Below are 25,710 nucleotides of genomic sequence, written 5' to 3' on the forward strand. Positions count from 1 at the left end.
AAGAAAATGGTCAGACTAAAAATAAGCAGAATACTCTTTGTATTTATTCATTTAGTGCTTTCATTCATTCAGGGCCTCTGGGTGTAGTCCTACTATGGGCCATTCCCATCTGTACCGGGTCGGCCCGGGTCGGGTAGCGTAGGTTGTTTACATATCTGGGTGGCCTGGTATTTTTCCGGGCCAACCAAGGCCCATTCTTAGCCCTCTTCTCGAGGGGGTCTGCTTCAGGCCGACCAGGGCCGACACACCCACTGCTGACAGCAAATTCACACCTTCCATTAGAGCAAGCCTCTGATTGGTGGGTAGAATCAGCCCACATGGGCTTAAGACAAGGATGTGTGGAATCAACCGGACCAGGCTGGGGCCGACTGGGGCTACCCGGCCCGGGCCGACCCGGTACAGATGGGAATGGCCCACTAGTAGTTGCCTGAGAACCAAAAGTCGGGTTTAGACATGTAGGGTTTTGATCCTCCACAGTCAGATGTAAAGTTAGTACATGTCCAGCAGAGGGAGGCACAGCTCAGATAGGCCAGTTCTTCATTACACTGAGGAATGCTGGGAGGAGAAGAGGAGGAAGAGGAGGAACTGGCACCAGCAGAGGCTGAAGGGATGCTAAAGCACCGACACACAAACACACAGACAGGAGCTGACTACTACAGACACACAAATAGACACGCAGCCAGCCAGACAGTAAGGCAGGTGGAGGGAAGCTGATGCAGCACGCACACACACCAACACACACCCACCCTGACAAACAGACCGACACACACTGAGCTGCAGTAAGGCTAGCTGCAGATAGCATGCTGCACAGAGGAGGCTGATCTGCACACAAACACGACGATGTGGCGTTCAAGTCTTCCGGTTGGACGGTAAGTTTATCATCTGTGTCTTCAGCTGATGTGATGATGACACCTATATGGTGGTGCTGTTTCCATGGAAACAATCAGCCAATCAGTCTGTCACTGTATTACCTGTCCATCACACATGTGACCAGATTCAGGTGAATCGGGAAGTCTGATCAGACTTCATTACAGAAAAAACACACTGCAGAGACATCAGCTCAGTGTGTGTGCCACTGTTTGAGTCTTCACAGGTGTGTGTCTGTGTGTGGATAGGTGCAGATATAGTCAGAGTTCAGGTTGACGTACAGCTCGTGGTGATGTCAAAGCGAGGAGCAGGGGGGCGGGGAAAGGGAGAACGACCAGATGTCATGGCAACTCTTCAGGCAGCCAATGAGGACCTGAGGGCCAAATTAACAGAGATTCAGATTGAACTGCAACAGGAAAAAAACAAGGTAAGAACTTCCAAACCCACATTAGACTAGTTTTGCTGCTATGGGCCAGAAGACCACAATACCTTCGGTAGGACTACCAGTATGGTGGTTCTTAGACAGATGTTGGTCTAAACCAGGTCAGCCGCCTGGAAAGGGAGAAGGGTCAAGAGCTGAAGGCGGAGCATCACCGTGCTACGGTCGTTGTGACAGAGCTGAAGACCAAACTTCATGAGGAGAAACTGAAAGAACTGGCAGTTACCAGGGAGACATTACTACGGCAACATGAGATGGAGCTGATGAGAGTCATCAAAATCAAAGATGGAGAAATCCAACGTTTGAATGGACTAGTGCAAACGATGAGAGACGGATCAACAGACAAGGTGATAATCTATACACCCACCCACCTATCCATCCGAGGTATTTCAGACTAAGTTAGGACTGTGGTCTGTTTTCAGGTGAGGAGTGCCCTGATGGCAGAGATGGAGGAGGCAAGAAGGAGCTGGGAGGCAGAGCGCTCTCGCCTCCATCAGGAAGTTCTGGAGGTGCGCGGGGCAAAGAAAAGTGCAGAGGAAGCTCTAGTATCAGCTCAGCAGGCCTGCCAGGCTCGAGCAGCCGAGCTCCGATCAGCTCATCACCAGCATCAAGAGGAGCTCAACAGGACGAAGAGAGACTGTGAGAGGGAGATCCGTCGACTGGTAGGAGGCGCTGTCATAAACACACCTATAACCACACCACCGTTTCTGCTCATCCAACTCTTTGAAAGTCTTTGTTTATTGACTCAGGAAGGACCACACATTGAGACTAACATGTCTGTTGACACTCCACACTCAGAGTCAGAAAAAGTCCTCTATTGATGGTTTTATTCAGTTTTATTTTGATGAAAACATTTATCTGAACATTTTGTCGTTGCAATGAGGTCCTGTGGAAAAAAGCTCTAGTATTCAGTCAGTATTTAAAATTACACCATTGTTTTACTAAACTGTGTTATAATCAGAGCATAGATGTGAGACTGAAGGAAAGTATTCATCTGTAGAAAAACAACTAACTTTGAGTGAATAAAAGCAGCATTCATCAGAACCTATGCAGTTGCTCATTTTTACAGGAATAGAAGAAACGGAGCCAAATAAGGAGCACATAGTGAGAGTCTAACACAGGCTGGTACCCTCCAACACACACACACACACACACACACACACACACACACACACACACACACACACACACACACACACGTGTTTTTATGGGTTTTTGTGGACTACTTTTTCTGAGTTGTTTGTGTGGACTCTGACTTCCACTATAGCCAGAATGGTGCAAAAAATATGTTTAACTCTAGGTGGGACAAAGGAAGCTTCCTCTAGGATTTTGGTTGTGTGGACCGGGTAAATGTCCACACAATGGTGAATGTCCACACAATGTTGGTCTCCCGTAAGGGGTGGGTCCACACAAACCCCTAAAGACAAGTGCACACACACACACACACACACACACACACACACACACACACACACACACACACACACACACACACACACACACACACACACACACACACACACACACACACACACACACACACACACACACACACACACACACACACACACACACACACACACACACACACACACACACACACACACACACACACACGGTCTTACTTCCGCTCTATCAGCAGTAATTCATCTGTGGTCCTTCATGTTAAGGTCAGTGTAACAAACAATTTGTGTGTCTTCTCAAGTTTGATCCAAATTCAAAAACTACTAGAACTCAACGAACTTGTTGAAACATCTGCAGGATTTTTGGACTAAAAACAGTTTGTTTTTGTTCTGACTTGACAGTGAAAGGCACTGATCCACAGAACCATGATGAGGGTCTTACGTTCACAACACCAACATAAATGATGACAAAAAAAATTCCTAAAGACACCTTGCGTGTGTCTGATGTTGTGTGAAACGCCCAACATGTTCCATAGCAGCTTAAGAAAGAAAGAAGAAAGAAAACAATCTTTTAAATAGCGCCTCTCAAGATAAAAATCACCAGGCGCTTCACAAGAACCAAAATTAAGAGAATAAAAATGATTATAAAATGTCATAAAGATGATAAAAAATTTGTGATAAAAAATGTGAGGAAAGGGAAAGAGAAAATGAATAAGAAGTGGATCCCAGGAAATGTGGAATTGTTAGAAAGTGCAGCATAAGGCATTGTCCTCTTATTACTGAAACCTTACAAAAATAATCATTTTTAGATAACCTTGAGAAAGAGGAAAGGATTGCTCCTCTGCTTTGAGGTTCAGTCAGTAAAAGTTATGAACAGTGTGTGTGTGTGTGATAAAAAGAGGATTAGGGTAAATGGTAAATGGTCTGTATTTGATATAGCACCTTCTAGAGTCCTGGAACCCCCCAAGGCGCTTTACAACACAATCAGTCATTCCCCCATTCACACACACATTCACACACTGGTGGGGATGAACTACACTGTAGCCACAGCTGCCCGGGGGCGCACTGACAGAGGCGAGGCTGCCGAGCACAGGCGCCACCGGTCCCTCCGACCACCACCAGCAGGCAAGGTGGGTTAAGTGTCTTACCCAAGGACACAACAACAGCGACATACTGAGCGTGGCTCGAACCTGCAACCTTCCGATTACAGGGCGATCACTTAACTCCTGTGCCCCAGATAGTGTCGTGTCCAAGGGTGTCAGTTTGTTTTCAGAATTGCTGGGGACAATAACCATACACTTGAGTGGGGTTTAAAAATTGCTGGGGACAATAAAGTAGGCTAGCACAGGGGTCGGCAATTCGCGGCTCTGGAGCCGCATGCGGCTCTTCCATCCATCTGATGCGGCTCTCTGTGCTTATAAAATAATGAATGGATATTTAAATAAAAAGTTTTATATTTTACTGCATTAATTTTACACCTGTATGCCAATTCTAAATGTAAAGATTATCTGCGTAAACCTGAACAGGTCCAACCCGGTCTGCGGTGGTTGACCGGTCACACTTGTGCGTAATCATATCGGCACTTTATGAGCTGAAGAGGATGTGAGATTCTGGGATTCTCCTCAGACGGCTCCTGGATGTGTCGCCACATTGGAGCCAGGAACAAGCGCTATTCAGCCAAAGTTTCATAATCAGGGAACATTTTCTAAGTGACAAGTCTCTCTGAGAGACCGGGTTTGGAAAACACTCGCTTCAGTGGGAGGAATCTTCCCGCATGCGCACTGCATGGTTCTCTGCGTGGCTCTGGGGTTAATCAAGTTTAATTGTTTCTCTTTGCAACAATCTTCACAGGAAGGCAAAACAGTTAAACGGCAGGTTACATATATTTCCATTTGACTGTTTAGTTTGACAGATGAACTCAAGGATGTTGCTTGGTTTGAGAGAATTATCCCGACGCACACGGATGCGCATGGATGAGCTGACATTTTAATCGTTAACGCACATCGCGGAGGTAAAATATTCCCATCAGAACATCAGAGCTTTATACTGGACACTGTGTTCAGCGCGGCTCGGAGCGCCCACGGTGCACAGTGGGCTGAAGATCTGGGGTTCCAGCGCAGTGCAGAACCACATGCATGCGATAAGATTTCCTCCCACTGAAACAGTCTGGAAACCCGGTCTCTCTGAGGGATGTGTCACTTGGAAAAATGTTCTTTTTATGAAATTATGAAACTTTGGCTGAACAGCGCTTGTTCCCGTCTCTAATATGGAGACGCATGACGCGTAGAGACATTTGATCACGCACAAAGTTCATGTGGAGCAGAAGCGGTCGGGCCACGGCAGGTGAAACGTTCCTAGCCTACATGAAGTGAAACTGTTGAATTGTAACATTAATACGTTACTGGACACGCTGGTCTGGTTGGTTAGACCAGTGTTTGAAGTGGAAAACACACACACACACACACACACACACACACACACACACACACACACACACACACACACACACACACACACACACACACACACACACACACACCAGATAAAATAATGCTGATAGCATGGACTAGAAGCCAGGTGATGGTTTACGTATTTAAATGATGATCAGGCTGATGTAAAATGTAATCTCCATCCACATCCAGATACAATGATCCTCTATTCTTTCTCGATTTGCTCTGCTCTTGTCTGGGCTGATCAGCTGATGGTGCGCGCGCGCCTAACTAGCGGCTGATGCACATTTTACGCATTTGGAGAGGTGGGCTGGATGCTTTGCGTTTACTTGAAGATGGTCCACTTAACGCACGGGTGTAGACTACATATTAATGACAAATGAATGAAAATTAAATTGTGAGTTTTTACTTCATATTTTATAAATAAAAATGACGGGGGAAAACATTTATGACGTCTTTTTAAACGAAAATTTCTAGCGCGACCTGCCTGCTTCACTTAAGTCACTGCTTATTAAGGTCCGTCCAGAATTACTGTGGGAAACGGGTAATAATGGCTCTTTGATGGGAATAGGTTGCCGACCCCTGGTATAAGATCTGAGCTGGTAAAACAAAAATCCTCATCAGCAGGCGTTTTTGAAAGTGGGGGGGACACAGTTGCCAATCACAAATTTTGCCGGGGACATGTCCCCGGCGTCCCGGTTAAAATGACGCCTATGGTCGTGTCTGCAGTGATGCAACTGGTGTACCGATCAGGGGTGGTGGAGCGAAATGTGTGTTGTTAGATGAAGCTGGGAGTTACAAAAGGATAGGTCCCAAACTTCACCTAGAGTGGGGCAGAAAGGTATTTGGTAGCCACCGATTGTATCAATGTTCCACTCCAAAAGATGAGAGAGGTCTGTAATTTTTATCATAGCTACACTTCAACTGTGAAAGACAGAATGTAAAAAAAATCCAGAAAATATGGCGTGATTTATTTGTTTAATGGTGCAGAAAACAAGTATTTGGTCAATAAAGTTCACCTCAGTATTTTGTAATTTAACCTTGGTTGGCTTTGACAGAGGTCAAATGTTTCCAGTTGGTCTTCACCAGGTTTGCACACACTGAAGCTGGTATTTTGGACCATCCTTCCCTGCAGCTCTACAGAGCTATGATGTTTTGGGTCTGTTGCTGGGCAACAAAAACTTTCAACTCCCACCACAGATTCTAGATTGAGGTTTGGAGATTGGCTAGGCCACTCCAGAACCTTCAAGTGCATTTTACATGACCACTGCTGTGTTGCATGCAGTGTGTTTGGGATTGTTGTCATGCTGGAAGATCAGTCATGCTTCATCTTCAGTGCTCTCACTTAAGGACGTTTTTGCCAAAAAAATCTCACTTTATACTGACCCGATCATCCTTTCCCCGAATCAGATCAGCCGTGCTAAATGATGACAGATCAGTCTGCCCCTTTGCAGAAAAGTAACCACAAAGCATAATGTTGCCACCCCATGCTACACAGTTGGTATGGTGGATGCAACTGGGCACCATCCACCCTCAACACAGTGAGTGACGTTCATACTAAAGAGTTTTATTTTGGTCTAATCTGACCACAAGATAGCCTGGCGAACCAGACTAAATAAATGTATTATGTAGTCTGGCCATGCTCCATTGACGGCTCTCGGTTGTGGGGCGGGTTCTACCGTTGTCTTTCAAATGATCTCCGCATTCCACTGGACAATGAATGTCACATACTCTTGTTTCACTCTGTTGCATCATCCCACCCACCAGGCATATAGAGTGCCCTGATTGGCCCACAAAGCGGACAAAGCTCTGTGATTTGTTCACTAAGCAGATAGAGCACTATGATTGGCCCACCATTATGGACCAATCACAGCTCTTTATGTGTTTGAAACCCCTCTAGAGAGCTGTGATTGGCTAGCCAGAGTCCTGGTAGGAGCTGCTGAGGTTCCAATGGAGCATGCCTGGACCAAACTTTGCAAAGCAAGAATTTGGTCTAGTTCACTAGGCTAACCACAAGACACTCTCCCAGTCCTCCTCTGGATCATCCAGATGATCTCTGGCAAGCTTTAGATGGGCCTGGACATCTGCTGGTGTAAACAGGGGGACCTTTTGAGTGCTGCAGGGTTTTAATCAATGACACCATAGTGTACTGGTAACAGTAACCTTTGTTACTGTCATGCCGTCTCCCTTCAAGTCATTGGTCAGTTTCCCCCATGTAGTTTCATGCTGTTTTCTCATGATCATTTGAACCACATGAGGTGAGATCTTGCAGGTCAAGAAAGATTCTCAGTGATCTTGTTCTATTTTCTAATAATTGTTGCAATGGTTGATATCTTCTCATCAAGCTGCTGGCCTGTTGTAGATTGGCTCATTCCAGTTTTGCGCAGGTGAACAATCTTGTCCCTGGTGGTCTCTGGTCTTGGTCATGATGGAGGTTGGAGTCAGACAGTATGAAGATGTGGGCAGTTGTCTTTTATACAGATAACAAGTTCAAACAGGTAATACAGGTAACAAGCAGAGGAAGGAAGAACTTCTAAAAAAAAGAAATAACAGGTCTGTGAAGGCCAGGATTTGTGCCTGTTTGTAGGGGCTAAATACTTATTTTCTGTACTATTATCAGATAAACTCTTTAAAATCATACAATGTTATCTAAATCCAAGACCATGATCTTGAGTTGGAAAAAGATTGAATGCTTTCTCCGGGTCAGGGATGAGGTCCTGCTCCAAGTCGAGGAGTTTAAGTATCTCGGTGTCTTGTCCACGAGTAAGTGAAAGATGGAGCATGAGATCGATAGGCGGATTGTTGTTGTGTCTGCAGTGATGTGGGCGTTGTACTTATCTGTCATGGTGAAGAGAGACCTGAGCCAGAAGGTAAAGCTTTCGATTTACCTGTCAATCTTCGTTCCTACCCTCACCTGTGTCACGAGCTTTGGGTAGTGACCGAAAGGACGAAATCGCGGATACAAAAGGCTGAAATGAGTTTTCTCTGCAGGGCGGCTGGGCTCTCCCTTAGAGATAGGGTGTGAAGCTCAGTCATGCAGGAGGGGCTCGGAGTAGATCTGCTGCTCCTCCACATCGAGAGGCGCCAGCTGAGTTGGCTCAGGCATCTAGTTAGGATGCCTCCCTGGTGAGGTTTTCCTGGCACATCCAACTGGGAGGAGACCCAAGGGAAGACCCAGGAATACTGGAGAAACTATTTCTCATGGCTGGCCAGGAAACACCTCAGGATTCCCCAGGAGGAGCTGGCCTAATTGGCTAGGGAGAGGTAAGTCTGGGCCTCCCTACATAGGCTGCCACCTCCGCGACCCGACTCCAGATAAGTGAACAAAAATGGATGGATAGATGGACAATGTGATTTCCTGGATATTCTTTTACATTATTGTTCTCACAGTTGAAGTGTACCTATGATGAATATTACAGACTTTCTTCGCTTTTTAAAGTGGAACGACTTACCTACAAGATTGTGGAAGAGCCAGAGTAGAGTTGCTTCTCCTCCACATTGAAATGAGACAGTTGAGTTGGTTTGGCTGCCTGATCAGGATACCTTCTGGATTCCTTAATCAGGGGAAATAAAAGAAAGGTTCACAGCCATAGCCATTATCGCAGCAACAGTTTTAAGTCATCCATCAGCATGTGGTCATCACTAACCATATTCTAGTGCCTATCAAAAAGCTTATCATTTAACCCCTAAGCCCTATGGTCTTGACCCTAACTCAATGCTTTGGGACTGTACTTGCAACGAAACATAGTTAAATCCTTTGAATTGCCACAAACACCACTGTAATGTCTAGTTTGCTGTATTTCATTGTAATATGAAATCACTGATGAATCTGATCAAACTTGAAAGTGACATGCACATTAATGGCAGAGAATGCATCATATCCATAAACAACAACAATTCTCCATCAGCAGTTTTAGTTTTTGATGTAATAAATACCGTGTTGCATGTTGAAGACTTTTGCAGCTGAAGCAAATGTGAAATGAATCATCTTCACCTGGTGGTGTTTCTTTTTCTTGATGTTTAGCAAAATATTTAAACATTTACCTCTGTAACTTTAAATTAAGGGTGATGGAGCAGGTGAAGTAAAGCTGAGGGAGGAATAACACAAGGTTATAGGACTTGGCCTCATGTGTAATTTGGTCCCACCTCACTCTTGTGTTTCTGTCTTTTTGTCTAACCACCCGTAGTATGTTTCAGTAACGCCATCCATGTCTGCTTGTCCACACAACCCCACCCCTCACCTGTCTCTCTAATTAACCTCATGTCTGAAGTGTCTGTCTGTCTCTTGCCTGTGTGCAGATGGATGAGATAAAACTGAAGGACAGAGCTGTCAGTGTTTTGGATAAAGCCTTGGGGCTGCAGGCTGGACATGCCCACCGCCTCCAGCTCCAGACTCAGGCAGCTGAGCAACAAATTGCAGCCATGAGAGATGCACAAAGGGTGGGGCAAAACCACCCAGTGTCTAACACCACCCCTAACAATGCTGCACACATTGTAAGCCCCGCCTCTTCCTGCTTGCTCAGAATGCATGACCAACACTTAACTCTTATGTGCTTCATGTGGCATTCACTTTGCAACCAATAAGAATGCCTCCTAGAATATTTTAGGCTTCTAGCTCAGCGGCATCGAGTTTAGCTAAGAACATTTGAAATTAAACATCAATAAAAAAAATACAAATTTCCAACTTAAATATGGTTTGATTCCATGTGGTTCAGTCCAGTAAAGATAAAAGATAGGTTATCATAAGTTGCTTATTTATTAAATGGTATCTAAACCAAGGAGGTGAATTCTGCATTGTGTCTTTACCTTGATTCAATCATCCATCTTAAGCATGAATGGGGCAATGGTGGGGGGGGGGCAAAACATTTTACAGGATGAGAACTCAGAGAATTCCTGCAGAACCAGAACCATGATTTAGAAGAACACACTCCTGCCTGGATCGACTGGGGTCTGAAAAGGCAGGAAAGAGAGGCAAACACAGAGAAGGGTTGCACCAGTCATTATGGATGAGAAACCAAGAAGACAAGGATAATGGCAGCAACACTAATTAATACTATGGAGAGTATTCAGGGCATAGTGAGGAAATGTAGTCAGAAAGTCCTCCAGCTGGTAAGACCTGAAGTAGCATAACCTAAGGGATGAGCCAGGATAACAAATTAGTTTATAGATGTAGTTGAAAACAGCATTTGACTCTGTGAATGCAATTTCAGCTATTTCAAATACATGCATGTTATTTAAAAACTGCCAACACACCCTTCAAAGCAGAGGTCACGATCATTTTTAAACTTTCAAAAATGTCAACTTGGCACAACAAGAGAAATTAGTGTTTGATTGCTTATTTCTGTGTTGTAACAACGCTTCTGGGCCGCCAGTTTTTACTACAGTTAAATAGGAAAAACCCATTTGTGGGTCTAGCAGTAGAGTTGAATATGTGGGCTGTTCTCACAAGTCATATGGCAGCAGCAGTGGCACATGTACATAGTGCAATAATTTGGATGTTGTTTGGGTGAAAAAAAACAATATAAACAAAACTAATAGTCTCATGCAAATTCTTATAGATTTAAAAACAGATCATATAGCATTCCAGTGCATCTGCTAGGGTGTTTTGAGCAAGAGTATTTGACTGTTAAAGGTATGGAACACTGAAAAACCATTTTTAATAATTATTTCTGCATAATGATTATTACTATCTCAGCGGACTATTGGCATGAGTGTCCGCACTGAGACTGGGTTCAAATCCACAGCCACAGACTTTACAAAAATGGTACCCAATGCCTCCCTGCTAGACAGTCAGGGGTTGGATTAGGGGGTTAAACCACCCAAATAGTTCCCGAGCGCAGCCATAGCTGCAGCTCACCACTCCCCACAGGGATGGGTCCTGTGCGGAGACGTAATTTCACCAGTGTGTGATGATAACCAATTGGGCTATAACTTTATATTTGGTCACTGTGAGTTTTTCATACTGGCTGAACATGAAAATAGTCTTCTATATCTATCTCCTACATTGGCGTCTGATGCTAAATATACAGTGAACCTCTAGGATTTGACAGATCTACTTCACACATTCACTGAACATTCATGGACTCACCCATCTTGACTCACTGTTGTTGGTTTACGGTCCAGAAAACAGCAGAGAACATCCTGGCTAGAAGAAGCTAAATGTTAGCAACGTCACCACATGGCAGACCTCCTCCAGGCTTGTGTTATTTGTGGAGATAAAACATCCACGTTGCAAGTCAGCGGTAGAGTAATGCTGCTGTTATCCAATCCAAGGCGTGATGTCCAAATGTCAGGAAATAAGACTTCCAAACCTGCCGTCTAAAGCTCAACTGTGATGTGGCTCACTTCTAGTTCCATGCACTAGTGTGTTTTACCCCCCTGACTACGAGCTACAGGGCATTCATTCCTACTAGAGACCACTTCAAATGTATGGATTAAACGAGTGTCCCACACCTTTGACATTGCTCTAGGCAGAAGACCTCTTCCTGGTTTTTAGAGTTCCTTTGCTTTGAGTGCGATAGTGAGTTTGGTCAGTGCTCTAAAAATGACCAAAATGCAATTTGAGGCTTCTGGTCGCCCAGCTGTGACAATCAGGTTCCTGATTGGTGCCTGGTTAGTTAGCAGCACCTGAGAGCATGTGCTCCATGTCTGGCACTTTGACAGGACTAGAAATGCTCCATGGGAGATGGTACCAGGCTTTTGTGGCTCTGTTTGGTTATTCCAGTTGCTACTCAGGCTCCTGAGTATAAATTAAAGTAAATATGTTCACAATACTGCCATGAACTCAGTTCCACATTGAAACTTAATAAAATTGGAAAGGCTCAATCAGGGATCTGCCACCTGCCGCTCTGCAGCCAGATTTTCCTCTTTAGTCCCGTTAAGACTTCGTGGAACTATGACCAAAATAACACAAACCTGACTAGACTATGTAAAATTATAGTTTAACAGTTTTCCCAGGCTTAGCAATAAGTGCAAGATGGTCCTTAAGCAAAATTATACCAACAATGCAAAAAGGTGCTTCCCAGAATTGCAGGACAAAAACGGGTGAAAAATATCTCAAATTTTGACCAAAGATAGGTTTGTTAGCTTGGTCCTGCAGCTTTCACAGAGTGTTGGCATTGCAAATCCAACCAAAAACCGCAATTGTTACATGTTTAAGTACAACAGCTGTATAAGTAGATGGTAGTCTGACACATTAATTGGAATTCACACAACTTTACGACATCAAAATATAGCACAATATCCCTTGCAAAAGAAGTAAAACAAACTGAAATAAGACATGTATTAAAAGCCTGGTACCTCATGCACTTTATGGTGGGTTATGTATTAAAGCCATACATAACCAACAAAAGGTTTACTCATTACTCTTTTTTCCACATCTAAAGAATGAATTGACGAACTCTGTATAGTTCTGAAAAGTGCACATTTCTTTTACATATTTGTATTGATTTGTTTATAGCAAACAAAGCAAAAACTGAGTCTGATTAGAATATAAACTCAACTTTTCAGGGTCAAACTGACTGTTTGGTTCTTTGAAATGACCTTTTTCAGCCATGAAGCTTGGAAACCCCAGGTTAGAGGCCAAGCCTTAATTGATAATTTTGTGGGACAATGTCTCACAATGATGTAGTTGGTTTGTTGTCAGTATCCAGTTGTAGCCCCTGATTTAACAGATCTTTGAACAGGTAAACTTGCTTTGGTATCCCCTCTGTGATTGGCTCCTCTGTTTCCTGAAGCCTTTATTGATTGATTGGTCTTGCGCTGTATATGTCTTGTGTGTCGTGTTGCATTCAGTCTCAGGAGGACCGAGAAGCTCGAAGGTTTCAGCTGAAGATCGCTGAGCTCAGCGCTGTGGTCAGGAAGCTGGAAGACAGAAATGCTCTGCTGTCTGAAGAACGAAATGAACTGGTAAACATCACAACATAAACATTCATTTTTGGCCAAAATAGGTGGGTGGCAGATAAGGGGGTGGGGGTGGGGGTCAGATAATGGTGGGGGGTACAAATATCTGACACCATCCTTTTTCCTTTTTTATTTATTTATTTCCTATTCTAGTTGAGCATTTTGTTGTATTTTAGCAATAGATGCACTGTAACAACAAAGCCAGGTCAACATCAGTCTGTGATGTTGTAGCCTCCTTAACTTCCTCAAGCTCTGGTGTTAGCATTTTGCTAAAAATCCAAAGACATTACTTTCTTACTTTTACTTCCAGGCTCCACCATGATGCCAACAGAAAAAGCAAACTTCTTCTTTTTCTTCTTCTTGTGCTTTTTATTAATGATCGGCAAACAGAAAATACTAATCACTAGCTTTACAGCTAACAGCCATAAAGCTGGTAAGGAGCTCCCCCTATAGAGCACTCACCCACTCCACAAAGCTATTAAGTACGGTTTTTGATCAGTAGAGGGCTGCAGAGTGGTGTCCAATATGAAACTGGTATCTATTGTAAGTTTATATTAGATTTAACAACTTCTTTGTAATTATGTCATAATCAAATATATTTCTCTTAGAAGAATTATAGAAAAAAGTGACAAATTCAGGCAGACACAAGAATTAAGTTTTTTGGCTCATGAGGAGAGGTGTTATACACAGGGTGGACCCCAAGTATAAGATCTCTGATTTCTCCTCAGTACAGCCTTTTATTTACAAAACGCAGTTACACAATCATCTGAGGGGGAAGTTCCCACGGAATAGTTTACTCTTTCTTCTGCAAACACTCAAGCATTCCAAAGCAGGATCATTTGGTTGCAGATAACCCTGCTTACCCAACTGGTAAGGTAACCCTGCTTACCAGTTGTTGCTCAAAAATCTTCTTTTAGCTGAGACAAACTTCTTTTTGCTTTACGACACCCCGTAATCATGTTCTAAACACACACATAGGCAGCTGCAAAACAAGTCAATCAAACCATCGCACCCTCCACAATAAAACAGTAAAGGAGCTGTAAAAATACCTCTCCTTTAATTATAACTTACTTAAATGCTGGAACACTCAATGTGGGGGTAATATTCTGTTTGTGAAGTAGTTTTAAAAAAGCTTTTAATTCTGCCATGTAACTTCACGCTAGATCTTACATATTAATGATAAAACTTCAAATAATAATAGAGTTAATACGATAATGAAATTCTTTACACATTTTCTTAACATGTTCTCTTATAATGGATCCTGTTTGGAGCCTGGTGTAACATCAAACCATGAAAATGGAAACAGGCCAAACATTTTGAGAATACCACAAATAATAATTAAAAAGGTTTTCTGCCTTTGTTTTTATAACAGTATGAATGTTACAGAGAATGATGAGGTAAAATGCAACTTATTGCAAAGTTCCCCTTTGCAATCAAACAGAACCTATTTCCTCTGCATTCGGAAAGAAGGCGGATTATAGTCCGTCTTCCAGGACCAATTCCAAAAGCTGATTCATCTGTGGGATCGGGGCACCACCAGTGCACAACTTATTTAAGAACCACAGCAGCAGGTGTGAGTTCATCTGCAGAACAGTGAGAAAGATGTCCTGATATCAAGGAGGGCTTCAAGAAAACATCAAGGACCGACTGATAGTCTGCTAACGGTCAAGGGGTTGGACTGCTGATACCTGGGAACAAGTGATTTCCTCTGATGCTTTGTGCACAGGGTCTAAGCCTTCACAGAACATATTTGAAGGAAGAACCCTAATTTACAGGTTAATTGTGCACAGGGGCGTGTCCAGGGAGTGGCCTGGGGTAGCACATGCAACCCTTGGAATCTGATTGGCCACCCCAGGTGCCACCACACTAATGTACCGTTACATAGGCTTTTCATTGTCCATAAAAGGCTTGGGGGTAAAACAAAAAAAGCGTAACCATTGGTGCCACCCATGCACAAAGTTGTGCCTCACCTGGGCCACCCCATTTTAAAAGATCTGGACACGCCACTGATTGTGCAGAATTACAACAACATGGTGCAACTGTTGGTAGAATTATTGCCTTACAGCAAGAAGGTTGCAGGCTCAAATATCCCAGCCATGTGTGGCGTTACCATGTTCTCCCCATGCATGCACTGGTTTCTCTGGGTGCTGGTTTCCTCCCACAGACCAAAGACCTGCAGGTTAGATATATTGTGAGTTGCTCTGGATTTTAGCGTCTGTCGACTGAACAAACTGAAACAGATAAAATATCACCTCAGTATCACTAGTAGTGTATGTTTTGTTACTAGCGTGAGAGTGAGCATCACACTATGGTAAAGAAGTGTTTTCCTATCTCTCCTTACCAGTCTAGGTATGTCAGAATACATTTTATGACATTTTGAGGAGTTTTATTCTAAATTGACTTAGTTCTTTTGTGGTTTTTGTGTTCTCTGTTTTAAAGAGGTTTTCTCATTTTTCCACATGTGTAGCTGAAGCGTCTGAGAGAGGCGGAGAGTCAGTTTCTTCCTCTTCTCGACAAAAATAAGCGCTTGAGCAGAAAGAATGAAGAGCTGGCTCTGGCCCTGCGTCGCCTCGATGACAAACTCCGTTTTGTCACGCAGGAGAATCTGGAGATGGCAACCATGGTAATTACAAACTCAAAAAAAAAAAAAAAAAAAACAAGAAAGAACACACACATTACTACCGGCTATTAATGGGGGCAGCAGTAGCTCAGGTGGTAGAGCGGGTTGCCTCATGATCGGAGGGTCATGGGCTTGATTCCAGCTCCCGCCAGGGGTATCCTGCTGTTGTGTCCTTGGGCAAGACACTTCACCCAACTTGCCTGTGTTAGTGGTGGTCAGAGGGGCCGACGGCGCCAAATGGCAGCCTCGCCTCTGTCAGACCTCCCCAGGGCGGCTGTGGCTACAAGTAGCTTACCATCACTAGCAGTGTGTGAATGTGAGAGTGTGTGAAAGCGTCTTTGGGTGTCTTGAAAAGCGCTATATAAGTTCAATGCATTATTATTATTATTATTATTATTATTATTACAAATCAAGTTTGTACGTGCAGACGAACCAGCAGAGTGTAGTAACAGCTTCTCACCAGCAGGTGTCAGGATTCACACAGAGCACAACATCTCTAACACAACCATCATCGTTTCCCTGACTTCTGGTCATTCCCCTGAGAAAAAAAAAGATTAAATCACAAAACCTGAGATCTGAAAACATCTGTTGTCACTATTAGTGCTACCATAGTAACAGCAACATTTGCCTGGCCCACAGAGGAGACCCAGTTCATTGAATGACCTGGATCGTAGCCACTCCACCAGCTACCATTGTTACAGCCAAGATGAGAGAGAGATGGAGTTTCTACGATTGCAAGTGGTGGAGCAGCAACATATCATCGATGACCTGTCCAAAGTACTACAACTATCTTAGTACTAGTACTAAATATAACCTCTAACCCCTAACCCTTGACATCTAGTGCAGTCTGTATCTGTACTACTTGATGTTTGAAATCAGCTTTTGTGTTTCCAGGCTTTTGAGACGGCTGGTTACGTAAAGAATGTTATTGTAAGTAATACACAGAACTCTCACCATCTCTAAATAACCCTTATTGTATCTCACGTGTGAAAAGGTGAAAAGAAAGTACATTTTATTGTTTTATTGAAGTGCAGTGTTGGCCAGCTGATTATTAGACCCAGCATCCCGATGGAGCTTCTATTTTTAATAGTATGGATTTGTTTTCAGGAGAGAGACATGTTACTTAGATACAGACGTCAGGAGACGGTGAGGAGGAAGAGGACCTTCAGAGCCTGCAGGGTGAGACAGGACGGCTGCAAGACAACAAATACCAGACTGTGTGTTCTACCAGAAACACAACCTGTGTCACACTGCTGTACATGGCAGTACTGCATCACCACAGGAATTATATGGGTTCTACTAGTATGCCAACAGCACAGTCTTTGTACACAGGGACTACATGTTGTGTCTTTGTATGTGTGTGTGTGTGTGTGTGTGTGTGTGTGTGTGTGTGTGTGTGTGTAGGTCATAGAAACGTTTTATGGCTACGATGAAGAAGCCTCAGTGGATTCTGATGGATCATCTCCGTCCTTTCACACTGACAGGACTCCAGATACTGAACCAGATGAGGTAAATACATTTTTTTTCCTTTATGAGCCAGACTTGGTTCACGTTCCTGTTTTACTTTAGATGTTAGGAACATTTGAATATTCCAAAGAACATTCCTATGTCCTTCAGACTTGATGTTAATCCACCTCCTCAATGAAACAAGGACTCGGTCAAAGAGATGATGAGTTTAGTTAACATGAAGTGAGACACGAGGACATGTTGCTGCTCTGACTGAACCCAGGCTCTGATTGGCTGTGCGGGTTTCAGGTGTGTGTTCGAGAAGAGGCAGAGCTTCGTTACCGCCAGCTAACTCAGGAGTACCAGGCGTTGCAGAGAGCGTACGCTCTGCTGGCGGAGACATGTGGAGGAAACTATGATGCTGAAAAGGAGATCAAGGTGAGCCAGCTTTGGAGCAAGGCAGCTGGAGAGGGTTCTTTTCCATAAACTCCAGAGACACTGACAGGTCAATGATTGTATTGTTGCAGACCCGAGAGCAGCTGCTGAACGAAATCAGCCGATTCCAAAGTAAAGTTGCAGATCTGGAGTCAGCACTGAAGCAACAAGGACTGGTAAAACACAAGCTTCACAAATAAAGCTGCAGACCGTGCTGTCCATCTCTGTCCACCTCACCGTCTCCATTTCTGCTGGTCTCAGGACGTAAAGTGGGTGGAGGAGAAGCAGGCTCTGTATCAGAGGAACCAGGAGCTTGTGGAAAAGGTGAAGCACTTTGATTTAACAGATAAGAAATAGTAAAAGTGAGTATATGTTTTATAATTTTTATGTTCATTTAGTTCTCAGAATTTCTTAAGATTCATGAAATAAATCCTCAGAAAAACAACACACAGCATTTCACACAGAAACCGAGTCAGGATCAGGAAGGCAGTCCCGGTTTTTAAAAAGGGGAATGAGGCGGGTGTTCCAACTATCAGTGATCAGATATCTCCACCTGCTCTAGGGTGTTGGATTCATGGTCATTTCCTGGCAACTAGCATCATTCTACAGAGATGTCACTTTTAATAACCTCCAATGATGGGGACTCAGAATTAAGCTAAATCAGATGTTGAGTTCTCAATAGTTCCCTGACCTTTTATTAATCTTATCTGACTAGTACAGGGGTTCCTTGTGAGCATTAATTATTCTGTTGTGAATCTTGATGTCTGTGACTCATTGCAGTTGCGACAGATGGAAAGTGAAGAGCTGCGACTGATGACTGACATCCAGGATATCAAAGACCAGAATGAGCTGCTGGAGTTCAGGATCTTAGAGTTGGAGGTAGAAAAGAGATCAAAATCACCGTCTCTAAATTATCTGATCTTTTACTATAATCCTGTTAGATAAATCACATGGTGTCCATTTATGGGTGGAGCATACAGTCTCAGAGAAGGCTAGAGGAATTTAGACAGGTTAATGAAACATGGGAATGACAGCAAACTAAAGCTCCTGGATTGCCAGCATTAATTTAACTTAAACTGATTTTGTTGCTTCATCACTATAAAGTCAATAATAACATCTAGTTGCTTTTTCCATGCAAACAGGAGCGAGAACGACGCTCACCTGGGATTAACTTCCAACATCTCCACTTCCCAGAAGGCTACAGTCCTCTGCAGATCTACTGCGATGCAGAGGGAGTCACTGTGAGTAGCACCTGAACTAGACACATAACAGCACACCTGAGCCCTCCTTCTGCAGCTGAGTTTACCCGGGGAACGCTCTCTTTAACCAACAGGATATTGTGATCTGTGAGCTGATGAAGAAGTTGGACATTCTGGGGGATAACGCCGTAAGTGTATGTTGACTTTATCTTGTAGATGTTTGTGTTCGTACTGTTTAGCAGATAGACACGAGCAACAGGTGTGAGCTGTGGAACGGCTGTTGTTTCACAAAGGGCCACCATGTTGGTTTTTGTTGAAGTCATTTACTGGTGACAGTAAACAAAAACAGAAACAAAATACCATCTGGTTTCACATTAGATTATGTTTTAAATTAATGCCATCCAAAGTAAGTGACTAGGTTGGTTCACAGTACACGGGTCTAAAAACCACATTGTCTATTCTGAATTTAAAAACAGAAATTAGTGGATGTTAGAACTGTAAAGAATGGGTTGTTTACATCTTACTTATGAACCATAAAATGTGAGATTCCACAGAAATAAGAAATATCAATCTGTTGGATCTTTGACTATTTTAACCAGAAGATCGGAACTTTTTATTGCAGGGATTAAGCGACACTTCGTATTAACTCCAAGGAAAGAGAGAGTCAGGTTTAAAATAGTTAAGAAATTTATTTCTACACAATTTAAACTAGACTAACTTAAACACTCTTTGTACTGATGGAACTAAGGTGGAGTGAGACGTGATGAATGATGATGGTGTGTGTGTGTGGAATGTTATTCAGAACCAGCGGATCCGGAGAAGCAGTTAGTTCTGAGTGGGAGTGAATGTTTCGCTCTAAACTTTAGTAGGAGGTTTATAACACACATGAAACGCCATCTGTCGGTCTACGTACCCAGGGGAAGCCTCCAATCAGATCCAGAATGCCGAGGTCCTCGTGGACCCTCTTTGGTACCGAAGCCGGTAGAAAAGCAGCGGTGGCGACAAAACTAGTCTTGGAATGCTTCCAGGTCACGACAGGTTATCACTGACGTCTCCGAGACCCTGAAAGGGTCATGAGGTTCAACTTTTATTCTGAAGGAACCGTTGCGGTCAGGTGTAACTTGCAACAGATTTTATCCAGCTTGTCTGAGGTTCTTTATGGCCGAAGAGGGAGTCCGGATGTCCTGTCCGAGACTCCTCTAGAACGCTTTCAACTAACGAAAAGGTGGCGTGGAATAGTTTTTATAATTGTCATATTTTTGTTTACTGGTGAATCAGAATTTGACATGCAAAAGAGTGTTTATACAAACACCACAGATAACCACGCCCAGCCCCAGAAACAAAGGTTCTGATTGGGTGAGGCAAAAGGAAATGTGTTGTGTGGCTTTTAACATTACGTGTCATTGGTGTCTAGTGCAAATGTCCAAGATTATAATAACTTGTAAAATACTACTGATGACAGGATTATAATATCAAGTAATAACATTGTCATTTCACAGATTGATTGAACATTGGGCTCACATTATTTTTGGTAAATAATAGACTTGGTTCATGTTCCTGTTTTACTTTAGATGTTAGGAACATTTGAATAGTTGTTGATTATGTATTTAGTAAAATAGTTTTTCGTCTTCGTTTGGTAACAAAGGTGAAGCAGTTCAGATGAGCAGAGTGCATGAAAGACCTTGGCCACTATCTCATGTAGGTTAGCCTGTCAGAGACTTTATGTCTCTGCTCGAGCAGACACAGCAGATCATGACCTTTAGGTCAAAAACAGGACATTCATGATGCTAAAGAACTGACTTTCACCAGAATCCCTTATCCATGTACATTTTATTGTGCCATCTTATATTTTTACCCAGGGGAAGAATGTATAAGTTAAGAGTATGTGCTCCAATACAAAACCCTGAGGAACTCCACACAAAGTAAATGTGTAATAAAACAACTTTAGCTTCCTTTCCAGTGACCATGGTGTTGACAAATTTCTGGTGTTCATTGAAGACTTAAATTTTGGACTTGAATGTTCTTAAAGTCGTGCTGTTCCTTCATAGGGTTTAGGATGGCTTATCTTGTCCTCCGTGTAGCCACTGGTTATAGTGGCTTGTACTACTGGAGCTCTCATGTGGCACATTCACGGTTCTGTAGAAGTGCTGGATATCTGATGACATCTTGTTTTTGTGATGTTCTGCTGTGGATGTTCTTTTTGTAGAATCTGTCCAATGAGGAGCAAGTGGTAGTGATCCATGCCAGGACAGTACTGACTCTGGCAGAAAAGGTAAGACGCACATCTGAACTGAAAAAAAAATCTTCCTGTTTGACTTGCAGTGATACCCAGAAGTCTGATGGTTAACCTTGTTTAGCAGTTTGGTTGACCCTCCGCTGTAAAACACTCAGCATCTTGATGGTTTCGTCTACTCACCAACAAAAATGTGGATATACTGTATTTGGTTTTATGTTGTGTAGATCATTTTTCATGGTGCCTTGTGATTTCCTTTAACAGTCTAGTTCCCTGTCTCTTTTTGCCTTTTTAGTGGTTGGAGTCCATCGAAGTGACAAAGTCCTCTCTGAAGCAGAAGATGATGGACATTGAGAATGAGAAAGTAAAAGCAATGCAGCTCTGCTGTGTTTCATTTATCGTTTTGAGAGACAGCTGCGGCTAGTCAAGAACATACAGGGCTGATGTGCTGACAGAGTTCCCTTCCCAGTCCAGGAAAAGCATTCAGTGGAACAGTTGGAAAATAACTACAATTCCACAGCAATAACTTATTTTCTTTCTCAAAACGTGATAAGATCAAATAACAATTTACAGCTGTGATACAATACAAAACATAAAGTCTGTTTCAAAAATAGCACTAGCATTACGTCTCCTCTGGGGGGGGGGGGGGGGGGGATGTTTCTGATTCTGAGGCAGATGTAATTTCTGACTGAGACAGTGAGTTACTATGAAATTAGGGGTCTGTTTCTGTTTGTTTATGAAGATGGTGCACGAGTGATTTAATTGATAACAAGTAACTGGATCGGGTTAATCTTAGTGAATTTATTAGCTTATTAAACTGTCAGGAAGAACAAAAATAACCAGGCTAGGTGCTGTTTTTTTAGGATCTCTTCAGAAAACAGAAAGGTTACCTGGATGAAGAACTGGACTTCAGGAAGCAGTCAATGGACCAGGCACATAAGGTCAGTGTGAGCAGGTGAATACCTGAGTGTGTAAAAGCACATCTTCAGATGAAAGTGAGAATGCACTGAGGCAGTTAACCTTAAAGTGACAGTGTGTAGTTTCCTGGTGCGAGAGGGCAGTTAATACATTTAAGGGTAGTGTTACACTATGTTGCCGTGACTGTCACCACTTTATAAAAACATTACGATAAATGTTACATGTGGAGCAGAAATCATGATGCAACCTTGGTGTGTCTCCTCAGGCTTTGATGGTCCACTCCTTCAGTTAATTCCATCGAGGGAAGGCAATGCTGATGCTATTTTTCTGGTGCTGTAGTTTCTGGATCTGCTCAGGGTCCTGCTCCTGCCGATTATGTCAAACTACGGCAACATCACTCAGCCAAAATATATTGCATATCTTTTGATTCTGTTTTTTCACATAGGTTTTGGAAAGAGTGTAGCAGTTTTGTTATTACCTAAATGTTTTTGAACGTGAAAAAAAAAAACATCCGTAGGTCATACATCCAGCCAATCGTCTAGTGTGATTTCATCGACAAGCGCAGGACCCAGAGCCGGCCAGAAGGAAACATGACGTTAAATATGGTGTTCCCCAGAGACCCACACCCCATGTACTGTAGACCTAAGTTTTATGGTTATATGGTACGAAGCCGCCAATATTTTTCAACGACTGGACACCATTTTATTAATTTTCAACAATATTTTGATGGATATTTACAGAGATTAACTGTAAAAAATACACATTGTCTCTGCTGCAAAGATACATCTCAGTATGCACACACTGGATAGTTTTTGTTGTCAGGCTTGACTTGGAAGTCTGAAGACCCCAAAATTAACTAAAACATGTATTTTTCATGCAGAGGATCCTGGAGCTGGAGGCCATGTTGTTTGAAGCTCTGCAGCAGGAGGAGGACTCCAGGCTTTTGGGATTCAAGATTGGGGAGGGTCGACTGTCTGAGACTTTAACAGAAGAAGAAAAGGAGGAGCTAAGGAGAGCCATGGATCAGTGGAAACGAACGGTGATGTGTGAGCTGAGAGAAAGAGATGCTCAAATCCTTAGAGAAAGGATGGAACTACTCCAACTAACGCAACAGGTAAGCATGTAAACAACAACAAACACAGAGGGCCCAGCAATAATCAGAAGGAGAAACACCTCATCCCCATGTCCAGGGGGCACAGTCCCTTATTTCAGCCACTCCCCAGGCTGACACAACAACCCCAAACAGGGTTAACTCATTACATCATGTCCCATTCTGGTCCTCACTTTAACAACATAAACTTAAACTTTTAAACACTAGTTACACCTTTTCTCTACAGTTTGTAAAATGTTTACTGTTCATTTTGTATTTGACAGAGAAACAAGGAGTTGGAGGAATTTATAGAAGCCCAGAAGCGACAAATCAAAGAGCTGGAAGAGAAGGTACGAAACAGGATTAACGAAAATTTGACAGGCTAAACTTGCCTTCGGTGAATTCTCATTCTTACTTTTGCTTTTTCCAGTTTCTATTTCTGTTCCTATTCTTCTCGTTGGCCTTTATCCTCTGGTCCTAAAGGAGGTGAGTCAGATGTGGCGAGGTCACCTGTGGTCAAGCATCAATATCTACAGTGTTTACTCCAGTGTTTCCAACATTTGTTCTTACATCAGTGTGTCCAGGCCTCCAGAGTCCAGGGCCAGGGGTGCCGGGTCCAGAGGAGACCAGATCACTAGAGGGTTCTGTAGGTTTGGAACCAGCAGCATCATGTGAAGCTCAGTGGTTTCATGTCAGTCAGCCAATCAGAGCAGAGCCCAGCTGACTGTCACTGCTGCTTCAGAGATGAAGATAGGTAACAAAGGCCAGGTGTGATTAGACATGGGAGGTTTCTGTTCTCAGGAACTTCAGTCTGACTGATCAAACTGGTGCTGGACCAGCTGAATCTCTGGAATGGACTCTGGTTCTGGTGGACCAGAAACATCCCTGTTACTAAGGTTGTGGGGGAAACCAGAACAGAACCAGAACTCCTTTAATGGAGGCGCTAAGAAAAGAACTGATGAAAAACATCTCAAACCCAGAACCCTGACTGAGCTATGCTGCGTCACTCTGTGCTGTGATTGGCTGAGGCACACCTGGAGGGTGGTCCACCCTTGTGGCTAAGAGTGCCCACCTGGTTCATCTCAGGACCAAACTCTGGCATCGGAAACATCTTCACCAGGAGGACCGCTGGCGAGTCGAGTTGTCCACCTAAAACCACAAAATATTCTGAAGCGAAGAAAGGAAGGACAGGTAAAACGTGCTCAGAAATAAACCTGTTGCTGCCCTTTTGTGTCTGAGCTGTGTCAAAGAAAAGCTCCGTAGATACAGAAGATCCAGACTTTGACTTCTGGGCTGAGCTACAGTGAGCAGTGTTGACTTTCAGATTTGTGACGAACGTCAGCAGTAACTTGTTTCTGATGCATGTGGAAGTCATGCATGTACAATTCAACACGGATGTAAACGTGTCGGCAGCAAGTCTGGCGTAAACGTCACAAATCAGAACTCTTACAGTGTTTACAACAAAACCGGACAATGACATCAAACGGTGAGTCATCAGATGAGAGGATTTAGCCTTAAACAGGACAGGAAACTGTACAGCATCAATGTGTATCACATGATTTTACAAGAGTTTAAAAGAAATAATTATATTCCACAAATGCCATCAGATGACGGATTAATATGACACAAATCCTTTATGAACATTTTTATTCTGAGAGAATTGTTTGGAACGGAAATCAAGTTCTAAAGTTTTAACATTTAAATATAAAAATGTATGAATATTTTATCTTTGGTTCGCTTTATTTATTTATTTATTTATATTAACGTTACAACCTTTGATCCCTCTGTTCAGCTTCATAAGATTGACTTTAACGTTCTCGCTTTACTGTCCTCTGCAGAAAGAGCACAACGTGTGTATCATTCCTAATGTTTTGTCTGTGTGAGTCGTCATCCTGCAGCAGCTCTGGTCACACTCATGAAGAAACTCCTCATGTTTCAGAACCTGGATTCCGCTGTAGGACTTTTACTATCCCAGATTATATTTTTCTATCCCTGCTGTGAGTCTGAATTTGAGGAGTTGAACGTTAATTGAAATGAAAGATGTTAGAAATCTGACCTGAGTCATTTCTGGGTGTTTGTTTTTGATCGTGTCAGAAGTGCCACTCTGGTTTCTGACTGAATTTCTGGGATCATCTAGATGGATGATTAACGTTTAAAATGTTTCATTGCAAAGATCTGAAAACTCAGAGCCGCTAGTCCAGTCCACCAGCACATCATCATCACAGTAAAAGGTCCATTCATAGACAGACACCACATCTCACTTTGTCTTTACTGAAGCCGAGTATGGCACGGATGCAGTTCGGCTTCCTGGTGGACGGCCATTCAGGCTGACTTTAGTTTTTGTGCTAAAAGACTCCAAAATCTGCTCCCACAAGAGCACCAAATGATCAGAAATTTGACATGATGCATTTCAAGATAAACCTGTAAAAATAATGTGAACTGATGTCCCGTCATTAAAGGTGTGGTTGACGGAAAACCAATTTTTTAATTATTATTTCTGATTATAATTGGTCACTTGAGTTTTTCATGCAGGCTGAACATGAAAATAGTCTCCTACACCTATCTCCTGTAGCTTCTGATAAAAAATCCTCACATATCTATGTCACACTGTCACATTGCATTCATAGCCCCGCCCATCTTGACTCATGCCCTCCCACAGGAAGGCTGTTTAGAAAAAATTTGCAGCAATGAGAGAGAGCAGAGATTCT

The 25,710-nt window shown here is 43.0% G+C and overlaps 1 protein-coding gene across 4 annotated transcripts; it reads left to right on the top strand.

Moving 5' to 3' along the window:
* Positions 1-452: 452 nt before the first annotated feature.
* On the top strand, positions 453-25,057 carry jakmip3 (Janus kinase and microtubule interacting protein 3). Of its 4 annotated transcripts, none has more exons than XM_015962471.3 (24): positions 453-869; positions 1,116-1,294; positions 1,411-1,653; positions 1,729-1,968; positions 9,459-9,653; positions 12,954-13,067; positions 15,529-15,684; positions 16,321-16,458; positions 16,576-16,611; positions 16,789-16,860; positions 17,086-17,190; positions 17,437-17,565; positions 17,655-17,738; positions 17,824-17,886; positions 18,343-18,441; positions 18,705-18,803; positions 18,896-18,955; positions 20,968-21,033; positions 21,290-21,358; positions 21,858-21,935; positions 22,793-23,026; positions 23,287-23,352; positions 23,433-23,488; positions 23,578-25,057. In XM_015962471.3, exons 2-23 carry the CDS (start codon positions 1,160-1,162, stop codon positions 23,481-23,483), a joined length of 2,532 nt encoding a protein of 843 aa, XP_015817957.3. In that variant the 5' UTR covers positions 453-869; positions 1,116-1,159; the 3' UTR covers positions 23,484-23,488; positions 23,578-25,057. The 4 variants fall into 4 exon arrangements, with proteins under 4 accessions (XP_015817957.3, XP_015817958.3, XP_015817959.3 ...); XM_015962472.3 differs by having other exon boundaries at positions 454-869; positions 18,896-18,949; XM_015962473.3 differs by lacking the exon at positions 9,459-9,653 and having other exon boundaries at positions 454-869.
* Positions 25,058-25,710: the final 653 nt, after the last annotated feature.

Source organism: Nothobranchius furzeri, chromosome 16 (genome assembly GCF_043380555.1).
Source record: "Nothobranchius furzeri strain GRZ-AD chromosome 16, NfurGRZ-RIMD1, whole genome shotgun sequence".
In the NCBI taxonomy this organism is placed as follows: Eukaryota; Metazoa; Chordata; class Actinopteri; order Cyprinodontiformes; family Nothobranchiidae; genus Nothobranchius; species Nothobranchius furzeri.

What these genes read in the sequence shown, in the direction of transcription:
- jakmip3 (XM_015962471.3), top strand. Translation starts at nt 1,160, where the DNA reads ATGTCAAAGCGAGGAGCAGGGGGGCGGGGAAAGGGAGAACGACCAGAT. An exon ending in AGAGGGAGATCCGTCGACTG is followed by an intron (nt 1,969 to 9,458) that starts GTAGGAGGCGCT and finishes GCCTGTGTGCAG; the next exon opens with ATGGATGAGATAAAACTGAA. An exon ending in GTTACGTAAAGAATGTTATT is followed by an intron (nt 16,612 to 16,788) that starts GTAAGTAATACA and finishes ATTTGTTTTCAG; the next exon opens with GAGAGAGACATGTTACTTAG.